Source organism: Coenobita brevimanus, chromosome 14 (assembly GCF_032717465.1).
Source record: "Coenobita brevimanus isolate Jiangsu-jjx chromosome 14, ASM3271746v2, whole genome shotgun sequence".
Taxonomy (NCBI): Eukaryota; Metazoa; Arthropoda; class Malacostraca; order Decapoda; family Coenobitidae; genus Coenobita; species Coenobita brevimanus.
This window is the reverse complement of record NC_136967.1, coordinates 12854175-12870000: the sequence shown is the minus strand read 5'-3', so window position 1 is coordinate 12870000 and position 15826 is coordinate 12854175. Positions and strand designations below refer to the sequence as shown.

Genomic DNA, 15826 nt, shown 5'->3' with positions numbered 1-15826 from the left:
ATCAGATTTCCATTGTTGCATGGAACGAAAGATTGCCTCCACGATTGATCTGAAGCAATGATACCATGTTGACGAGTGGAAGATTTGTCCCATAACAGATCATAGGCAATGTGACTTTGAGCGAGGACTAACTTTGCCTGAGGTCCTTTTTTTATGGGCTTATATGGCGTTTTTACCCTAACCTGACAAAGATCTCAAATCCCGTTCATTTCAGTCGATGGTCATGTGTAAACAGATTAAGGCTCTGTTTTACTCTTGACCAAGGAAACTAATTTTTTCCTGATAACTAAAGTCTCACTTAGCTTACATCCTTGACGCAAAACAACGTCATGAACCTTGCACACCCAGTTCTGATGATAATCTTGGAACAGCTGAGGAAACTAATAAGCATTTTTATACAGTCATTGGATGTCAAATTTGTCTCTAGGAATTCTAGCAGGGAAAGAGGAATCATACTGCAGAAGATGCTAATAAGTTAGTTGTATTTTTGTCGAACTTGTTGCTCTGCGGATTAGGTGGGGTGACAAAGATCACCGTCTTCCACCCGACGACAGTACGTCATTAATTCAGTACTGCACAAAAAGTTATTGCATAGCCATAAGCAAGGCATTAACATAAGTAAATGGTATTCAGATGATGCCATGTTGATATGGTCACCAATATAGGTCACAGTATGTTAAGATACTTTGATCAAATTCTAAAAGTAACACATTTGCTTCCCTCAGCCTGGACCCCAGCCTCTTTGTCAGACACACATTGTGGTCTACCATCGTTTATGGTTTTGTCGCCAGCCTTATTGTACTAGGATTTAACCAGAATATATACCAGAGACTTGCTTCGATCAGCAGCCTCGTGGCAGCACAAAGGTGAGGAGCTGTTCTTACGTGGAGGTTAAACTAAAATTCTGAGTTTTACACTCTACTGTACTGTACTTGCGCTAAACATTACAAGATCTTGTCAAAACCACCTACTCTTTCTGTGCATTTTCCTATTATTGTTGGAAGTATAATTTGAAGTAGAGAAAAATTTATAAGATATACTAAAGCTGTGTTCATTTTTACCCATAGAAATAAATAAACTAGCCCGTTCACTGATGTCCATGCCCTAATATGAAACTCAAGTAGCATCAATACACACAATCGTAACCACTTGGAAGTCACGTATGATGAGCCTAACTTGCAATAGTAAATGAAGTAGGTGCATGATCATTATGATTTCTCAGAAGTTAATGCTCAGAATAACCAGTTTTACCAAAATATTTAAGTCTCAACCAGATTATTCTTTTCTTCATAGATGACAGTAAATGCCAAAACAACAAGTGGATTATATTCTTAACTTTTCAGAGTGAGTGTAGGCTTCATTGTGAGTCAGCTTATTGTCCTCGCTTTGTTTTACTTCTCCGGGTTGGTGGCGTATGCCGTCTACCAACAGTGTGACCCACTTACCTCAGGCAGGATACAGAAACCTGACCAGATCATCCCCTACCTTGTGATGGACAAATTAGGCCACCTTAAGGGTGTGCCTGGAATTTTTGTGGCTGCCATCTGTGGTGCTGTTCTCAGGTCAGTTATGCTTCCAAAGGCAGGGACATAGGAAAGACCTTAGACCAAAAGCTTTCGAAGGTTAGATTTATACTTACATAAACTTACGTTTTTGATGGCCTTGGCCATGCATGGTACGTTTAAGCCTTTTTTTACTTGTCGATGGTAACTGTGATACGCGATCTGACGTAGTTCCGGCACCACTGATACACCACCAGGTAGTACCCTGGACAAGATTTTTTTTTTTTTTTTACCTGTCGTCATTTACTGTCACGAATTCTTAACGAACTCCAGTTTTGAATTTGGAGATTATCATCTCTTCAGCCAGTGGCCATTCAAGGCTAATAAGTCCAGCCTACCCACGGGAAGAGATTACGGTTGCCTAGAAGAGACATGTAGTATCGTAGTGTCAACTCAGATTTTGGTAATGTGAAGTTGTTGAATCCCCTGTCCAGGAGAATTATGATACCATTCACCTTCCACCTAGTGCATACTTTAACATGTTTTTACCAATCTGTTCTTTGGTGGTAGACTCTTAAATTTTTGTAATTCAGAGTCGTTCATGTCACTTTTCAAGATACAAAAAATTGGCCATGTTTTAATTTCCCAAACACTTTGACAAAAGTCTCCAGTGACCCATGTCACTTGGAATGTGATTTCACTTCTAAACCTTCCCTTCTCTGTCTCCTCATCTTTCTCTTGACACACACACACACACACACACACACACACACACACACACACACACACACTCTCTCTCTCTCTCTCTCTCTCTCTCTCTCTCGGCGTTTCGGGATCGCATAGAATGGTTTTAATTTGGAATTCAGTTACTCAAAAAAAATTTTTTTATGATACTCAGGCACGGGAACTCAAGACTTCTACCAGCGGTGAGTCAACGGTAAATCGAATCAATAAAGTCAGGTGATATGGGATGTCCATACACTATCTCACAGCGATGCTTTTGCTCTTGATTTATTGGCTATTTTTATACTGGTTTAGATACATCAGATCGTTTTACTGTCACTGTGATCTCAGTCCTCTCTGCATCGGACCCAGGCGTGAGGGCATGAACTATTATGTCATCTCGTAACCATCTCTCTCTCGTGACACATCAGCATACATGTACTGAATATAGCTGCGTTGATGTCATACCAACCATAATGAAAAGAGAAATGGGCTGTGTCCTAAACCATAAATTTACTGCTAACCATGTCGTGTAGTTAACAATACTTCTTGTTAGATTGCATTGATTATCACTGTCACTAAAAAGACAGTCATTTTTATTATTTTGTATATACTGAACGATTAAAAGGACTCACCTGTTATGATGAAAATACAAGAGTTATCACTAACACAGGACCCTAATATTATTGGTTGCTACTGTGTATGTGCAATTGTTGTGGTGGTGTGCTAACATTTCTTTACATACCTTCTCATATTCACACCCCATTGAGGTTCCCTTGACAATGTATACAAATTCTTGATGTCATACACATTCTCGGTTCAACAAGATAAATATCCACTTTCACTTCTAACCGTACACTGCAAATGTCTCTCAATCCATACCAGTGCATGAAGCACTAGGTGGGGACAGGTCAATTCTCTGAAGACTGAAAGTTGTCTCTTGGAACTAAGGAATAGTTGATTTTCAGGAACTGCAAAACATGACCTGAACCTCACCGCATTAATATGCTCATCTGTGTCATGCATATTCAAAGTTGCTATTACAGTCATTACCTCGCCCGGACGGTGGCCGGCGAGGTATTGTTTTTGGTAGAGTTTCTTTGTTTTTTTGTATCATTGATTGTTAGCAACATTACGGAGAAGCGGCTGAATGAAATGTTATGAAATTTTCAGGATATGTAGGTAATGGTCCCAAAAAGAATGTGATTACATTTTGGATGTAATCTAGTAACCCTGAGAGGTCAAAATCAAGGTCACGGATTTTCAGAGGGCTATAACTTGAAAGAGATATTTTCTATTATCAACATACAGGAATTCCAATCGGGGCTTTCATTTAGCACCAAGATCATTGACTTTGAGTGACCTTGAAAGCTCAAACACAAGGTCACGGATATTCAGGGGACTATAACTCGAAACTGGTTGCAGATAGATATTTACTGTGGAGGGAGGATCCACACCCTCCCCCTCACTTCTTAACAGTGTGTCAGTCCGTAAACATAACCTGTTGATGTCGCCTTTCATGACAGTTCAATCTCTACCACTGGCAATTCGATAGCGTGTCTTATCTGGGAGGACCTGCTCAAAGACAGGCCGTACTTCAACAAGATGAGCAACAAGTCCTCCACCAACGTCCTCAAGCTACTCTGTAAGATCTCTGATGATAAAATATAAGTTGACTGTTGATCCATTTTACAACGAGTGCACAATATTCCATAATTTTGAAATAAATGGTCCTATTGTCAATTAGGTCTTTGTTTTCTGTTTAGTTTTGTTTTTTCTATAGCTGCTGCTGCAGGAGTGTGTGGCATCTGCACTGGACTTGCGGTGCAGCATCTCAGTGGTATCCTCATCGTGGGGTATAAAACTTCTGGTGCCGTTTTGGGTCCACTTGTTGGAATGCACATGGCCGGTCTACTCACACCCTGGGTCAATGCCAAGGTCAGAGATGTTCACAGAATGCTCTTGTAGTTCAGCATTTCAGTCAAGAGAAGCTTTTTTTTTTTTTTTTTTATTCTTGCAATTACCAAACGAACTTATCTAACTTATGATATACGTTTCCATGAAGCCCTTCAGTATTACTGATGCTGACTGAGTTGAGTACATCGTCTGGTGGTGTCATGATTACAACAAAATACAGCAACTTAGTGAATTAATTCAGTGTAACAAATATTGCGAGATACGCAGTACACGATGATCCAGCTTAACCCCTTTCCAATTATTGTGGTAGGGTGCTATGGTGGGCTTCTTGGCAGCCTTGACATTCAACCTCTGGATCACTGTGAGCAGCTTTGTCCAGGGTGAGGGTTCTCTGTCTTCTCTCCCACTTTCTACTGACGGATGTCCAGAGAACCTTCTCCACTTCCCCAACATCACCACACCTATACCTGATGCCGACCTTGTCACTACGGATATTGTTGATGTCCTGATGACACCCACTCCATCCACTGACAGGTTCGAAGACTGCGGTTAACAGCCAGGTTTACCAAAAATTGGAGAGATTCAAATGCTATACGGCAGTTTAAAAGTAACAGTTTAATTAAAACGAGACAATACATTGCTTATCATAATCTGCCAGAGTAACGTTTTCTGGAGCCACCAATACAGTCATGGTAAATAATTCCTTTGCACATACTGGGTTCAGGATTGCCGAAGTAGCCAGCCCGTTTGAAATTATTAAAAGCTTAAAAGGTTTTCTTTCAGTTTTGTGTATTTATTTTAATTTCGTGATGGCGTAGAAGAATTATTTAGTATCGTTGTATTAATCTCAAGCCCAAGGTTTCCAAGCATACAGCATTTAAGTAGTTTCAACTTGAAATTCTTTTGTTGTCAAAATATAAAAATCAAGTTCTCTATGGAACAGTAAAACAAAAGTTTATTTTTTTTCCAGTTCCTAAGCTTAGCATTATTAAAAATCTGAAATAACATGACAATGTGAATTAATACTGTATGGAAATATTGCTCTCCTCTAACCTTACGAGACAGAACATACGAATTTACAGTGTCAGTTATGAGTATTTTCGTGGGCATAGGTGACATCATTGTGCTTTTTCTTTTTTCTTTTTTACTTTTATGCCTTTATTGCTAATTACACTTTAATATTTTGTTGTGCAGTAATTATATATTTATAATACTGACACCTTTTGCGTCAGTTATGTGAACGGGAATAATAAGATATTGAGAAAGAGGTGTGTCTAAATCACACAAGCCGAAGAGTGAGGTGAAAATGGAAAGGGGGGGAGGGAGAACAATAATGAGGATGGGGCAATGGGGTGGAGAGGCATATAAGCGTGGATGATGTGAGTTTGAGGGAGGGCACCTTGATGGTGGAGGATAGGGTGACATGGAGACGATTTGTCTGTGACCACTCTCTCCACGATTATGGCATCTGACCATATATAGATAAACAAACAGATGCTTGATCTTCATTATAACCGAAATATTGTTCCTGTGTCAGGGTGGAGGGCAAGACTGTGTACGACATCTCCTACTGCTACACCACATTGTTTGGCTTCCTCATCGTTTTAGTGGTCAGCAGCCTTGTCTCCCTCTGTACCGGTGAGTCTTCTTCTAAGGTGTTATCTCTAACCATTTTGTTTTCACCTGACGGAACTAGGCCACTCCCACAACTAGAATATCAAGCCGTGGTCGTATGAAGTTCGATGAGCCTTAGTTAAGAAGGAATGAATTTTCTTCGTTATTAGCTAAATGGACCCAACAACCTAAGTACCCTTGGTTATTAGCCAGTCTGATTGCATTTGCCCATGAACTAAGATGAACTGATTTCAGAATCTTAGTCAGGTTAGAAAAAACATATTATAGTAACTAACCTCTTACGTACATGAGTAAATTAAGCGGACTGATTTTTTTTTTTCTTAATAAAAACTTAAACTAAATAGAACTGGTTACCCTGATGGGTCACTATACTTCATTTATAGTCTTTCAGTCTGCTTAAAGGTGCATCTTGTAGGTATAATGCTAGTGTGAGTGTTGTGATGTGTGTTGCTGTGAGTACAGTAGTTCCATGAGTGTTGCGGTGTTGAGAGTGTGGTGACGGCACAAGTATGGTGGTGGGGTTAGTATGGCAATGCTGGTACTGAGAGAGTGGTTGTGGCGATGGTGTGGTCTTACTGCGAGAATATCGATGTTGTGAGAGTTGTGCTGAGAATCTGGTGATGACATGACTTTGGTGTTGGTATTAGCATGACAGTGTTGAGTGCTATGCTGAGAACGTGGTGGTGGCGTAGGTCTCATGCTACTTTGAGTAAATCGATGCTGTACCGAAAGCAGGGTGGCGGCTTGGTTATGGTGTTCCTATAAGTAGGCTATATGGATGCTGTTACTGTGTCCTTCCTGACAGGTCCTATGTCCTCCGGTGCAGTGGACGAGAGGCTGACCAGTCCCTGTAGCGCCAGACTGCACAGGTGGCTTTTGAGAAGGGAACCTGACAGTTCTCTGGTCGCCAGGAACACCACTCCAGACGACAGCAAGAAGACTGAGCTGGCACTTGCTGAACTCATTTGATCCCATGACGTGTCTTGTTTTTTCGTCTTCACACCTGCATAACTCTTCAGTCCTATGACGTGTACATACAGGATCTTGTCTTTTATTCCTAAACTGTCTTATCAGTTTAGTAACATGTGTTTCTGAGTATAATTATTAGTTTAGTATATATGGCTGAACATAAATTGGAAGCTACGTGACCCAATTCGCTAATAATGTTTGTTCGTTTTTTTACACTGAGGGAAGCTTGCAGAGTTACCATTTTTGTGGGTACACTTCTCTCACTCCCACAAGTATCTGACGCACAGCAATTTGTCAAGGACTGACAGCGAGAGGAAATACAAATTGATCGACTCAAGAATAAAGCAGTCAACAATAAGGACGCCATTTGTTATCTCCGACACCACAAGTGGACAGTAACAATTTTTTTTTAACTTAACAGATTATGAAAGGAGTTAATACAGCTACAGTTTAATCTCTTCAGGACAAAAACTCTCCTCTCAATTAATAAAATCAAATACGACGCTGGATGCAAGAGGTTAACACTTTCAGGTCCCTATGACTGACTCATACCTAAAACTGTTTGGCTTTAGCAGCAGTAGTCCCGACCATGAGAGGGTAAACAGCACCAGTATCAACAGCCAGTCTCCTATTGCTCACTCTTATATTTGACATAGTCGTTTAAATATGTATAAAGGGAAGGTGATGCATTGGAAAGAGGAATTTATAGAGGCATAAAACTTTTCAACCAGATAATGAAGATAATGGAGAGAGTCCTAGATGGTATGATAAGGGAAAGAGTGAATATAGATGAGATGCAGTTTGGGTTTATACCAGGTAAAGGGATCACTGATGCTATATTAATTGTCCAAGAGCTTCAGAAAAAAGTAAGGAAGCTGTACTTCATTTCTGTTGATTTGGAGATGGCCTTTGACAGAGTCTCTAGGGAGGTGGTGAAGTGGACAATGAAAAAGTCTGGGATCAAGGAGTGGCTGGTTAGAATAGTTATGGCTATGTATGTGGGTACTCGCACCCAGACGAGAGTGAATGGAGATTTGAATGACGGTTTTCCGTGAATACTGACTTGCATCATGGGTCAATCTTGAGCAACTTATTATTTGTCATGTTGCTTAAAACTCTCTCACGTGACTTCAGAAATAGTTTTCTGGACTCCTGTGGGAGATGCTGTATGCTGATGACTTGGTGTTGATTGTTTTCGCGTTCGTGAACTTAAATCCTCTAAATCCTCTACATTCTAGCTTTCACTAACCTGTCATTCTCTGCCTTATTATGTCTGTGCATTGCACTTATTCCCTATTTCTGCCGACTACACAAAATTCTTTCGCCATCTTCCCTCGGTGGTGGAATACGTTCTTTCTATTTATCCTTTCCCTGAACTCTCCTTTCTAGGTATTTCCATTGTTCACCACCATCTTTGGCTCTCTTCTCCATTCACTGTCCCACTCGGTAAACAAGCCTATAATAGCTAGTACAGCACTCTGACCGCCTTCGAGAGAGTTCCAACAGACTTTACATTTTCCTTCTGTCTACTCAGTTAAACTTTTCTCTCCACCGGGTTCCTCTAAACACAGTCTCATAGTATTAACATGTCCTATTCCTCCAGTGAGGCTTGTGTACCCTGCTAAGAAGTAGCATCTGTGGCACTTTGAGGAGAGACCTTCAGGCAGTGCTTCTTTTATTTTCCTTGGAATTACTGCTTCCATCAGCGAGAGCCATCTGGGTGTGCTTTGCGCATTACAGAATTTATTATCTTGGGCATGGAGACATACTTTCCTTTCGCTTGCCTTTAACTAAAGCAAAAAAGGCCTTGATTTAATCACACTTGTTGTAATGCCATCCACAGCAAGAAGGAGGCCTACAAAAGGTACCGGCATCGACACATCTCTGAATCTCTTATGTTGCTGCCTGGAATCGTGTCAGATCTGTTCTTCACCTAAATGCTCTCAACTTTCTGACTCACATTGTTTCTGCTTCTTCCGCCAGCTTGCCAGAAAACTTTCTAACGATATTTCTTCTTTTTATGCAAGGAAGAAGGAACCAAAGGAGAGAATCCCGCGAGATTGCTCTCTCCAAGAAAAAAATAATAAGATAACCGAAAGGCAAATTCAAGATCAAAAACCTAAACAAGAAACACATACCACACAAAAGCAAGACAAAGCTTCTCAGATCAAAGCTATTAATTTTTTTAGCAAATTAAAAAAAAAAAAAAAAATCTAAAATGGCTAGAAAAGAAACACCGCATAAGGCCAGAACAGAGCTAATCCAAAGCCACTCTGTATAATGTTATTCATCATGGAGGGGAGAATCAGTAATAAAGTAATGAAAGAAACATTATACATCACACAAAGCTAATACAGAGCTAACCAATCATAAACTAATCAATGAAAAGGCAATACAGCCACATCATACATCACAGGAGAGTAAGCGAAAAAGCCGTGGAGGAAATAGCATATACCAAACAGTGCAAGATAAAGGTATAACAGTCCATAGCAAGTTCATGAGGTTATCTATTCATTCACGTATCACAGAAAATAGTTAAGGAATAAAAACAACTGAAGATGGAATAACACACACACACACACACACACACACACACACACACACACACACACACAAGAACGCAATACGAAGCCAGACCAGTCCAAAGCTAGTCATAAAAAGCTAATACTGCAAATATCCATCGATCGTAAAAGAAAACATACAACCTAAATAACTGAATTTAATATAGTCCTCCCTTCATCTATCACAGGTATGAGTTTGTGGGTAAATTATGAAGAAGCAACATATGGAAAAACAAGACAAAGGCTTCACCAGATTACGTTTAATAAAAAAAAGTAATATATTCACACATTTACTACAAGAAAAAGTTAGTGAAAATGACACATGGGAAATTCACTCATTTAACGCGAGGAAAACTTAGTGAAAATGGCACATGAAATATATCTCACACAAAATGCCAGAAGCTAAGCAGAATAACACACCGATGTTCCACTTTAGCCCCAATTAAAATAGGATAAAACGTGTAGAGCTAATACTAAAAGATTCTCTACTCTGTCCTTCACCTTTTCTAACCTTCCTAGGCAATTTGCATCTTTGCTAAACACACAAACACACACACACACACACACACACACACACACACACACACACACACACACACATAACGTCATTATTACGTCGCATCCTTCACCATTCTTCTTAGACTGTTTTGCTACAAGCATTCTTTCAGGAACGCTAAACCATCATCATCATCATCAACCACTCCCACAATTTCATCTCTTCACTTTACAATCCTTGTGAGAATAATTGACCGTCACAAATAATCTCTTAACCACTTCGCTCCAGTGATTTGTTACTGTTTCCGTCAAACGATTATTGTAACCTGTGAACAGATTTTTCGACCTGGAAGAGTTGACTATGCCTTTCAGTAACCTTTCCGCTGCTAAACGTCTGTTAAAAGTTAAATAAAACCGGTCGGTGGTTAGTGCTGTAAATCAACAGCCAAAAATCGATTAATATTGGTATCGGTATTGATAGGGAAAAATTTTCCGATAATCGGATTCAAGAAGCAGTGGCAGACTTGTATGAACTTGCGAGTGTCACACACAGACACACACACACACACACACACACAGACGGTGTTCCACCGGTGATTTGATTTAACCTTAATGTCTACATTCGATGGTACAAGAGCTGTGAGAAGAAAAGAGTTTCTTTTCATTTATTTTCTATTAATGTAAAGTAAAATGCTTGCGATTAAACAATAAACGATTTAATTGTCGTTGCCTTTCTTAGAGTTTAATGAAATTAGTGCCAAATTGGTCGTTACTTGCAAATCAAATTCTCTTTAACTTAAAAAATATCTATATTAATATATAAAATTACATAGAATAACAATTCCTTTAGTTTTTATATTTGGATTTTTATTACAAAGAAGCAACAAAATGAGAACTGGGCAAAAGTAATGGGAAGCATAAAGCACTTACCATAACTTTTGTTCCCCTAAAAGTACGGAACACTAATTCATAAGACAAATAGTAAACATATAACAGCTTCTAAATATAAGCCAGATCATGGTGATCTAACGAGATATGAAACGCGTACCATATACAAGCTTCTGGTCATTACTATATAAAAATACATTTTTACGAGTACTTCAAAGTTCCGTACCGCATGTAAAATTTTGGCCGACCGGCCATTAGCCATAGAAATAAACAACATTTGTATTTATACGTGTTATGGCTCACAAAGGTATCGGTGCACAATATGCGTGAAATATTTTGAACCACAGAACGAAGGTCATTGAAATATTAGTGTCCGACCTACCACACGCTGGTAGGCCTATCGCCGGGAAGTGTCATATGTCACCAACTATATTCTCATGCAAACATTTAGCAAATGGTATGTTTATATAAACACTGTTCATACAAAATGTGACGTTGGTAATGTAAGCAGTTGTTTGAATGTTTTCGGTAAGCACTGGACCCCTGAGTACCGATACTTTTGTGAATCAAAGTACGTAACATTTTTATCATTAGCCAGTTAAGGTCAGACCAACCGAAAGTTAGTGCATAGTGAAAAAATACACCTGCTGTCATTGCTGAGAGATTGCATTTAACACACTAGTAGTCCAAAACTGATCCTCATATATATCCTGATTAAAACCGCTCTTCATGAAATGAAGAAAAATGTCTAGGTTCAGTGTATGCCAACCAAAAATGTAGCTACTGTAGTGGCTCACTTTACACACACACACACACACACACACACACACACACACACACACAAGTACCCAATTGCAACCCTGTATGTATAGCGCAGTAGTGAAGAAGCCTTGGGAAGATCTATATATAACTTTCTCCATCAAGTATTGTTTCACTGTTTATGCTGAGCTTCTACAAAGTTGCCAAATGTCGTTCGTCCCATGTCCCAGAGTCACTGTCCTCTCATTGCCACAATCTACTGTCTTCCTCCTCATTACATGCAGCAAACAACTTCTTATTTAGACTCCAATGAGAAAACTGACTATTACGACTAGATAGAGAATACAGTAACAAATAGGTACGGACATTTCGCGCTTATTTCACCAGCGAGTGTACACTGTGTATGTACATAAACCCACACGGTCATTACACACACACACACACCGCAACTCAGCCAGGAGACAGGGCTTGTGTGCTCGGCATTCCCCAGGCCCTGTCTTCCCCCTTACCTTACTCAAGACAACCACCACCAACCGGGCTACAGCAAGGCCCGGTCTCCTCGATAATGAGGAGAGAATCATCAACAACAACAACATTACACACACCACCAATACACGTACACAGTATACCTCACTCTCAACTTGCTGCTCTCGGCCTTCAGTTCTCTCTCTCCATTCACACATGCCCACTTTTTATGAACATTTAATAATTCTAAGTAAGACTATTAGGCTGCAAAACAGTGTCAAGGTAACACTCTTTCGCAGACTCAGGCAAAACAATGACCAAAACACCCAATTAAAGTCAGGTTACTGTTTCTTCCGTCCATATCCAGTATCCCGATATCAGCAGTAAATATCGGTGTCGGTTCTAAATCGGAATAATGCAAATATCGGCAATATATGGTTTCGGCGAATCGTATCGGTCACGGCACTACTGGTGGTAGCAAAAATGAGAGAGAGACTGTTAACCTACTCCACCTCCCCGTGTCATCTACTTACTGTTGTAGTCAGTCGAAGAAAACCCTCATCTACCATCCCGCCATTCTTTGGCCGTCTTCAGTAATTTACCATCTAACGGAAAAAAGCCACTTTCATCTTTATCATACCTAACATCTCCCATTTCTCTTCGACTGACCACGTAACCTAAAATCGCATCATCGTCATTATATTCAACGTCTCCCATATCTCTTCCTAAACGACTGAAAATTCTGCGTAGTTTAACTGCACATCATCATCATCGTCATCACCACCCTACCTCTCTCGCCTCTGCCCCTCACCAAGAACTCACTACCTAAACGACAGCATGTCATCATTACCATCATCATCATTTCCACATCCTCCAATCTCACTTCTTTTTTTTTTTTTTAATACTTTCTACGTTACTTTTATGAAACGCCAGTATCATCACCATTGCTGGGAACCTCTCATCATTTTGGGTCATATTCTACATGCCACTGGAAGATTAGCACCATCCTTTCCTCAGCGATCTAGTTTACTATAACATCTTACCAATCTCGTGTATGTTGTCTGTATAGTTATTTTCTCGACGGGGTATGCATGAGTAACATACAGACGATACTGAAGTGTTATATTCAGCATAAATCGCTCGGCAAGAGGCGTTACAAAATCTACTGTGTCAGCATAATTACATCCTTTATCCAATCCATAGCATGTTGCCATTTTACAGCCATTGTGACATGAAAGAATCACTTGTAAATATCTGTAAACACCCTTGACCTATCTTACCAGCTCTCTGTAAACATAACCTAATCAAGCCACTAAAGCAGTGGTTCTTAACGTTTTTTGAGTCACGGACCCCTTTGAGAATCTGGTGAAAGCTATGAACCCCTTCCCTACAAAAATGCACATAAGCACATAAACACAGCAATTTGCATGCAATGAACGTACTTTATTTTATTGAAAACTACCTCACTCAGTGTATGACATGCACAAAGTATAAAACAGTCTTTACAAAGAATATTTTTATTACTCTTTTTCATGCAAAAACTAATGGCCACTCGATGAAAAAATGAAATACATCCAACTTATGCAAATTAAACAAAACAAAACTTTAATTCTGCTCAAAAATTCGTTTCAACGAGAGGGTTGTTGTTTCGCTTGAACATGAAGATGAAACTGTGGAGTGGTCTTTGACAAGGAAACACTTATGTCATCGTTGACATCCAGTTGATTTCGACTTTTCGTTTTGATGGCAACAAGCGCTGAAAACCCTGACTCACAAAGGTAATGTAGTAGCAAACTGAAACACAGCACCCATAGCTCGCGTTGCCAGACGAGGGTAGGCTTGTGTTAACAAACATCAGAATTCCAGACTTTTTTTTTTTTCAGCTAATGATGCCAAACGGCATCACGCAGTATCGCTAAATTGTTCTCAATTATTTTGACCTTCACGGACCCCCTGAAGCCCATCCATGGACTCCCAAGGGGTCTATGAACCCAAGGTTAAGAACCCCTGCACTAAAGTGTAAATAAAACACCTCTGATCTGTCTCACCAGTTTCCTATAAACAACAAGTAATCAAGACACAAAATTATTTTACCTTTTTACTCAATAATCAAAATCACTTCTGCGAGCTCCGCAAATCCGACCTTCAAGATTCAGTGTTTCTCCATATTATATTATGGCAGTGATACACAAAGCTAGGCAATTTATGACCAAGTTTATGATCTTATTGTGTGTGTGTGTGTGTGTGTGTGTGTGTGTGTGTGTGTGTGTGTGTGTGTGTGTGTGTGTGTGTGTGTGTGTGTGTGTGTGTGTGTTTTACGTTTGTTCTTGCTCTGAAGTTCTATAATGACGGTAACGAACCACACTTCAGCACAAAATCTTATTCTAATTTGTCCTATATTATTATGAAAAGACGTTTTTTAAATCAGGTAATAGTGGTGGTGATGTTAATTTTAGTTACCGGTACTGTAGCTGTAGAGTGAATGTAGCTGTAGAGAATAAGAAAACATTAGAAAACAGAATGGAGAAAGAGAGAGAGAGAGAGAGAGAGAGAGAGAGGAGGCTACGCCTTACTTTTTTTTTTTTTTTAAGTACATTCTCCCTGGTGAAAGTATCCTACTACGATCAAGGTCAGGTAAAGCATCCTGGAAACTAATATGTTTGTTTATTTCTGTAGGTGAAAACTACCCGGGAATGGCAGTTGGTCAAACACTCACCTTGGTCTCTCCTTCCCTTCGTCATTTAGCCAGTTGTTACTGTATAGGACGAGGTGGACGTGTTTGCTCTCATGATTAAACATCTTCAGCCTGCGTAGATTTGGTCGGGGGGGCGGGGGAGGTGTGGCCTGCGTAGCTGTGGACAGGAGGTTGTGGCCTAAAATTAGAGTGGGAGGGGGGGAAGGGTTGGGGGGGACTCCTTGCTGGCAGTGGGAGGAGGAAGAGGGAGAGGGATGGGGAAGGGAGGAGGAAGAGGGAGGGGTAGGGGGAAGGGGAGGAGGAAGAGGGATGGGGATGGAGAAGGGGAGGAGGAGGGGGACGACAAATATTTCTCTTTGTTTTTCATTTGTCCTTTATATGAAAAGACGTTTCTTAAATCAGGTAATAATAGTGGCAATGGTGTGGAGAATAAGGAGAAATTAGATAGAAAGCAGAATGAAGAGAGAGAGAGAGAGAGAGGGGGGGGGAGAGTTACTCGCCTATAAAAGTTAAGGTGCGTTTTTGTGAGGCCTGAGGCTTAAGCCTGGCTTCGCTCTTTGGCTTAAGCCAAAGTGGCCCCTCAAAAACAGTACTCGAGCCGTACTGACGAATGTAAACAAACACCCCGGTCAGCGGATGACGCAAACCAGCATGGCAGATATTGGAGAATCAGATATTTTCGATCTAAGCAGTAGTTCTTCCCTCCAGATGGGAACTTTTCCGTTGTTTGCAGAGACACAAGAGTCTGCGACTGTTGTGTCCACTCTTGTAGAGGAATACATGAGCCAGGTCACTGCGTTGTCTTTAATGGCAACAGGCACTAGGTACATAAAGCAGCTGTGTTAACCACTGGAAAGATGAAGGGCATTATATAAGGAAAGCTTTAAATTTTCAAACTTGGGGTGCTTGTTGAGAACCCTAGGAACAAGGTACTCTCAGTGACAGTGTATGGGAAAGTAGACAGAACTCTTATTGATATTATGGTGTAGTGGTAGCAAGCTTAATAATAATGCTGGAGACAACACATTTGTGACCATCATGTTTGTAATGTGGTCAAAAAGTTATGTTGTTGATGGTAGGAAACAACTGGAATCATGAACTGGTTAGGTTTTGATATTCGTAAGATCTAACACATATCAAAAGTTTGGTGAGTAAAAGTCTGATAATAGGTTATTGCTTCATTTTACGTACTTATTAGGCTTGGCAGCACCAGTAAA

At 40.1% G+C, this 15826-nt stretch overlaps 1 protein-coding gene across 1 annotated transcript in view; it reads left to right on the top strand.

Moving 5' to 3' along the window:
- The window catches only part of LOC145418363 (sodium-coupled monocarboxylate transporter 1-like), a 29480-nt gene extending 22734 nt beyond the window's left edge, over window positions 1-6746 (top strand). Inside the window, exons 5-11 of the mRNA XM_080286780.1 lie at window positions 726-866; window positions 1344-1562; window positions 3752-3870; window positions 4009-4163; window positions 4453-4676; window positions 5680-5780; window positions 6583-6746. Of these exons, the coding sequence (XP_080142906.1) occupies window positions 726-866; window positions 1344-1562; window positions 3752-3870; window positions 4009-4163; window positions 4453-4676; window positions 5680-5780; window positions 6583-6746 (1123 nt within the window). The remainder of the gene's footprint in view (window positions 1-725; window positions 867-1343; window positions 1563-3751; window positions 3871-4008; window positions 4164-4452; window positions 4677-5679; window positions 5781-6582) is intronic.
- The last annotated feature ends 9080 nt before the right edge of the window (window positions 6747-15826 follow it).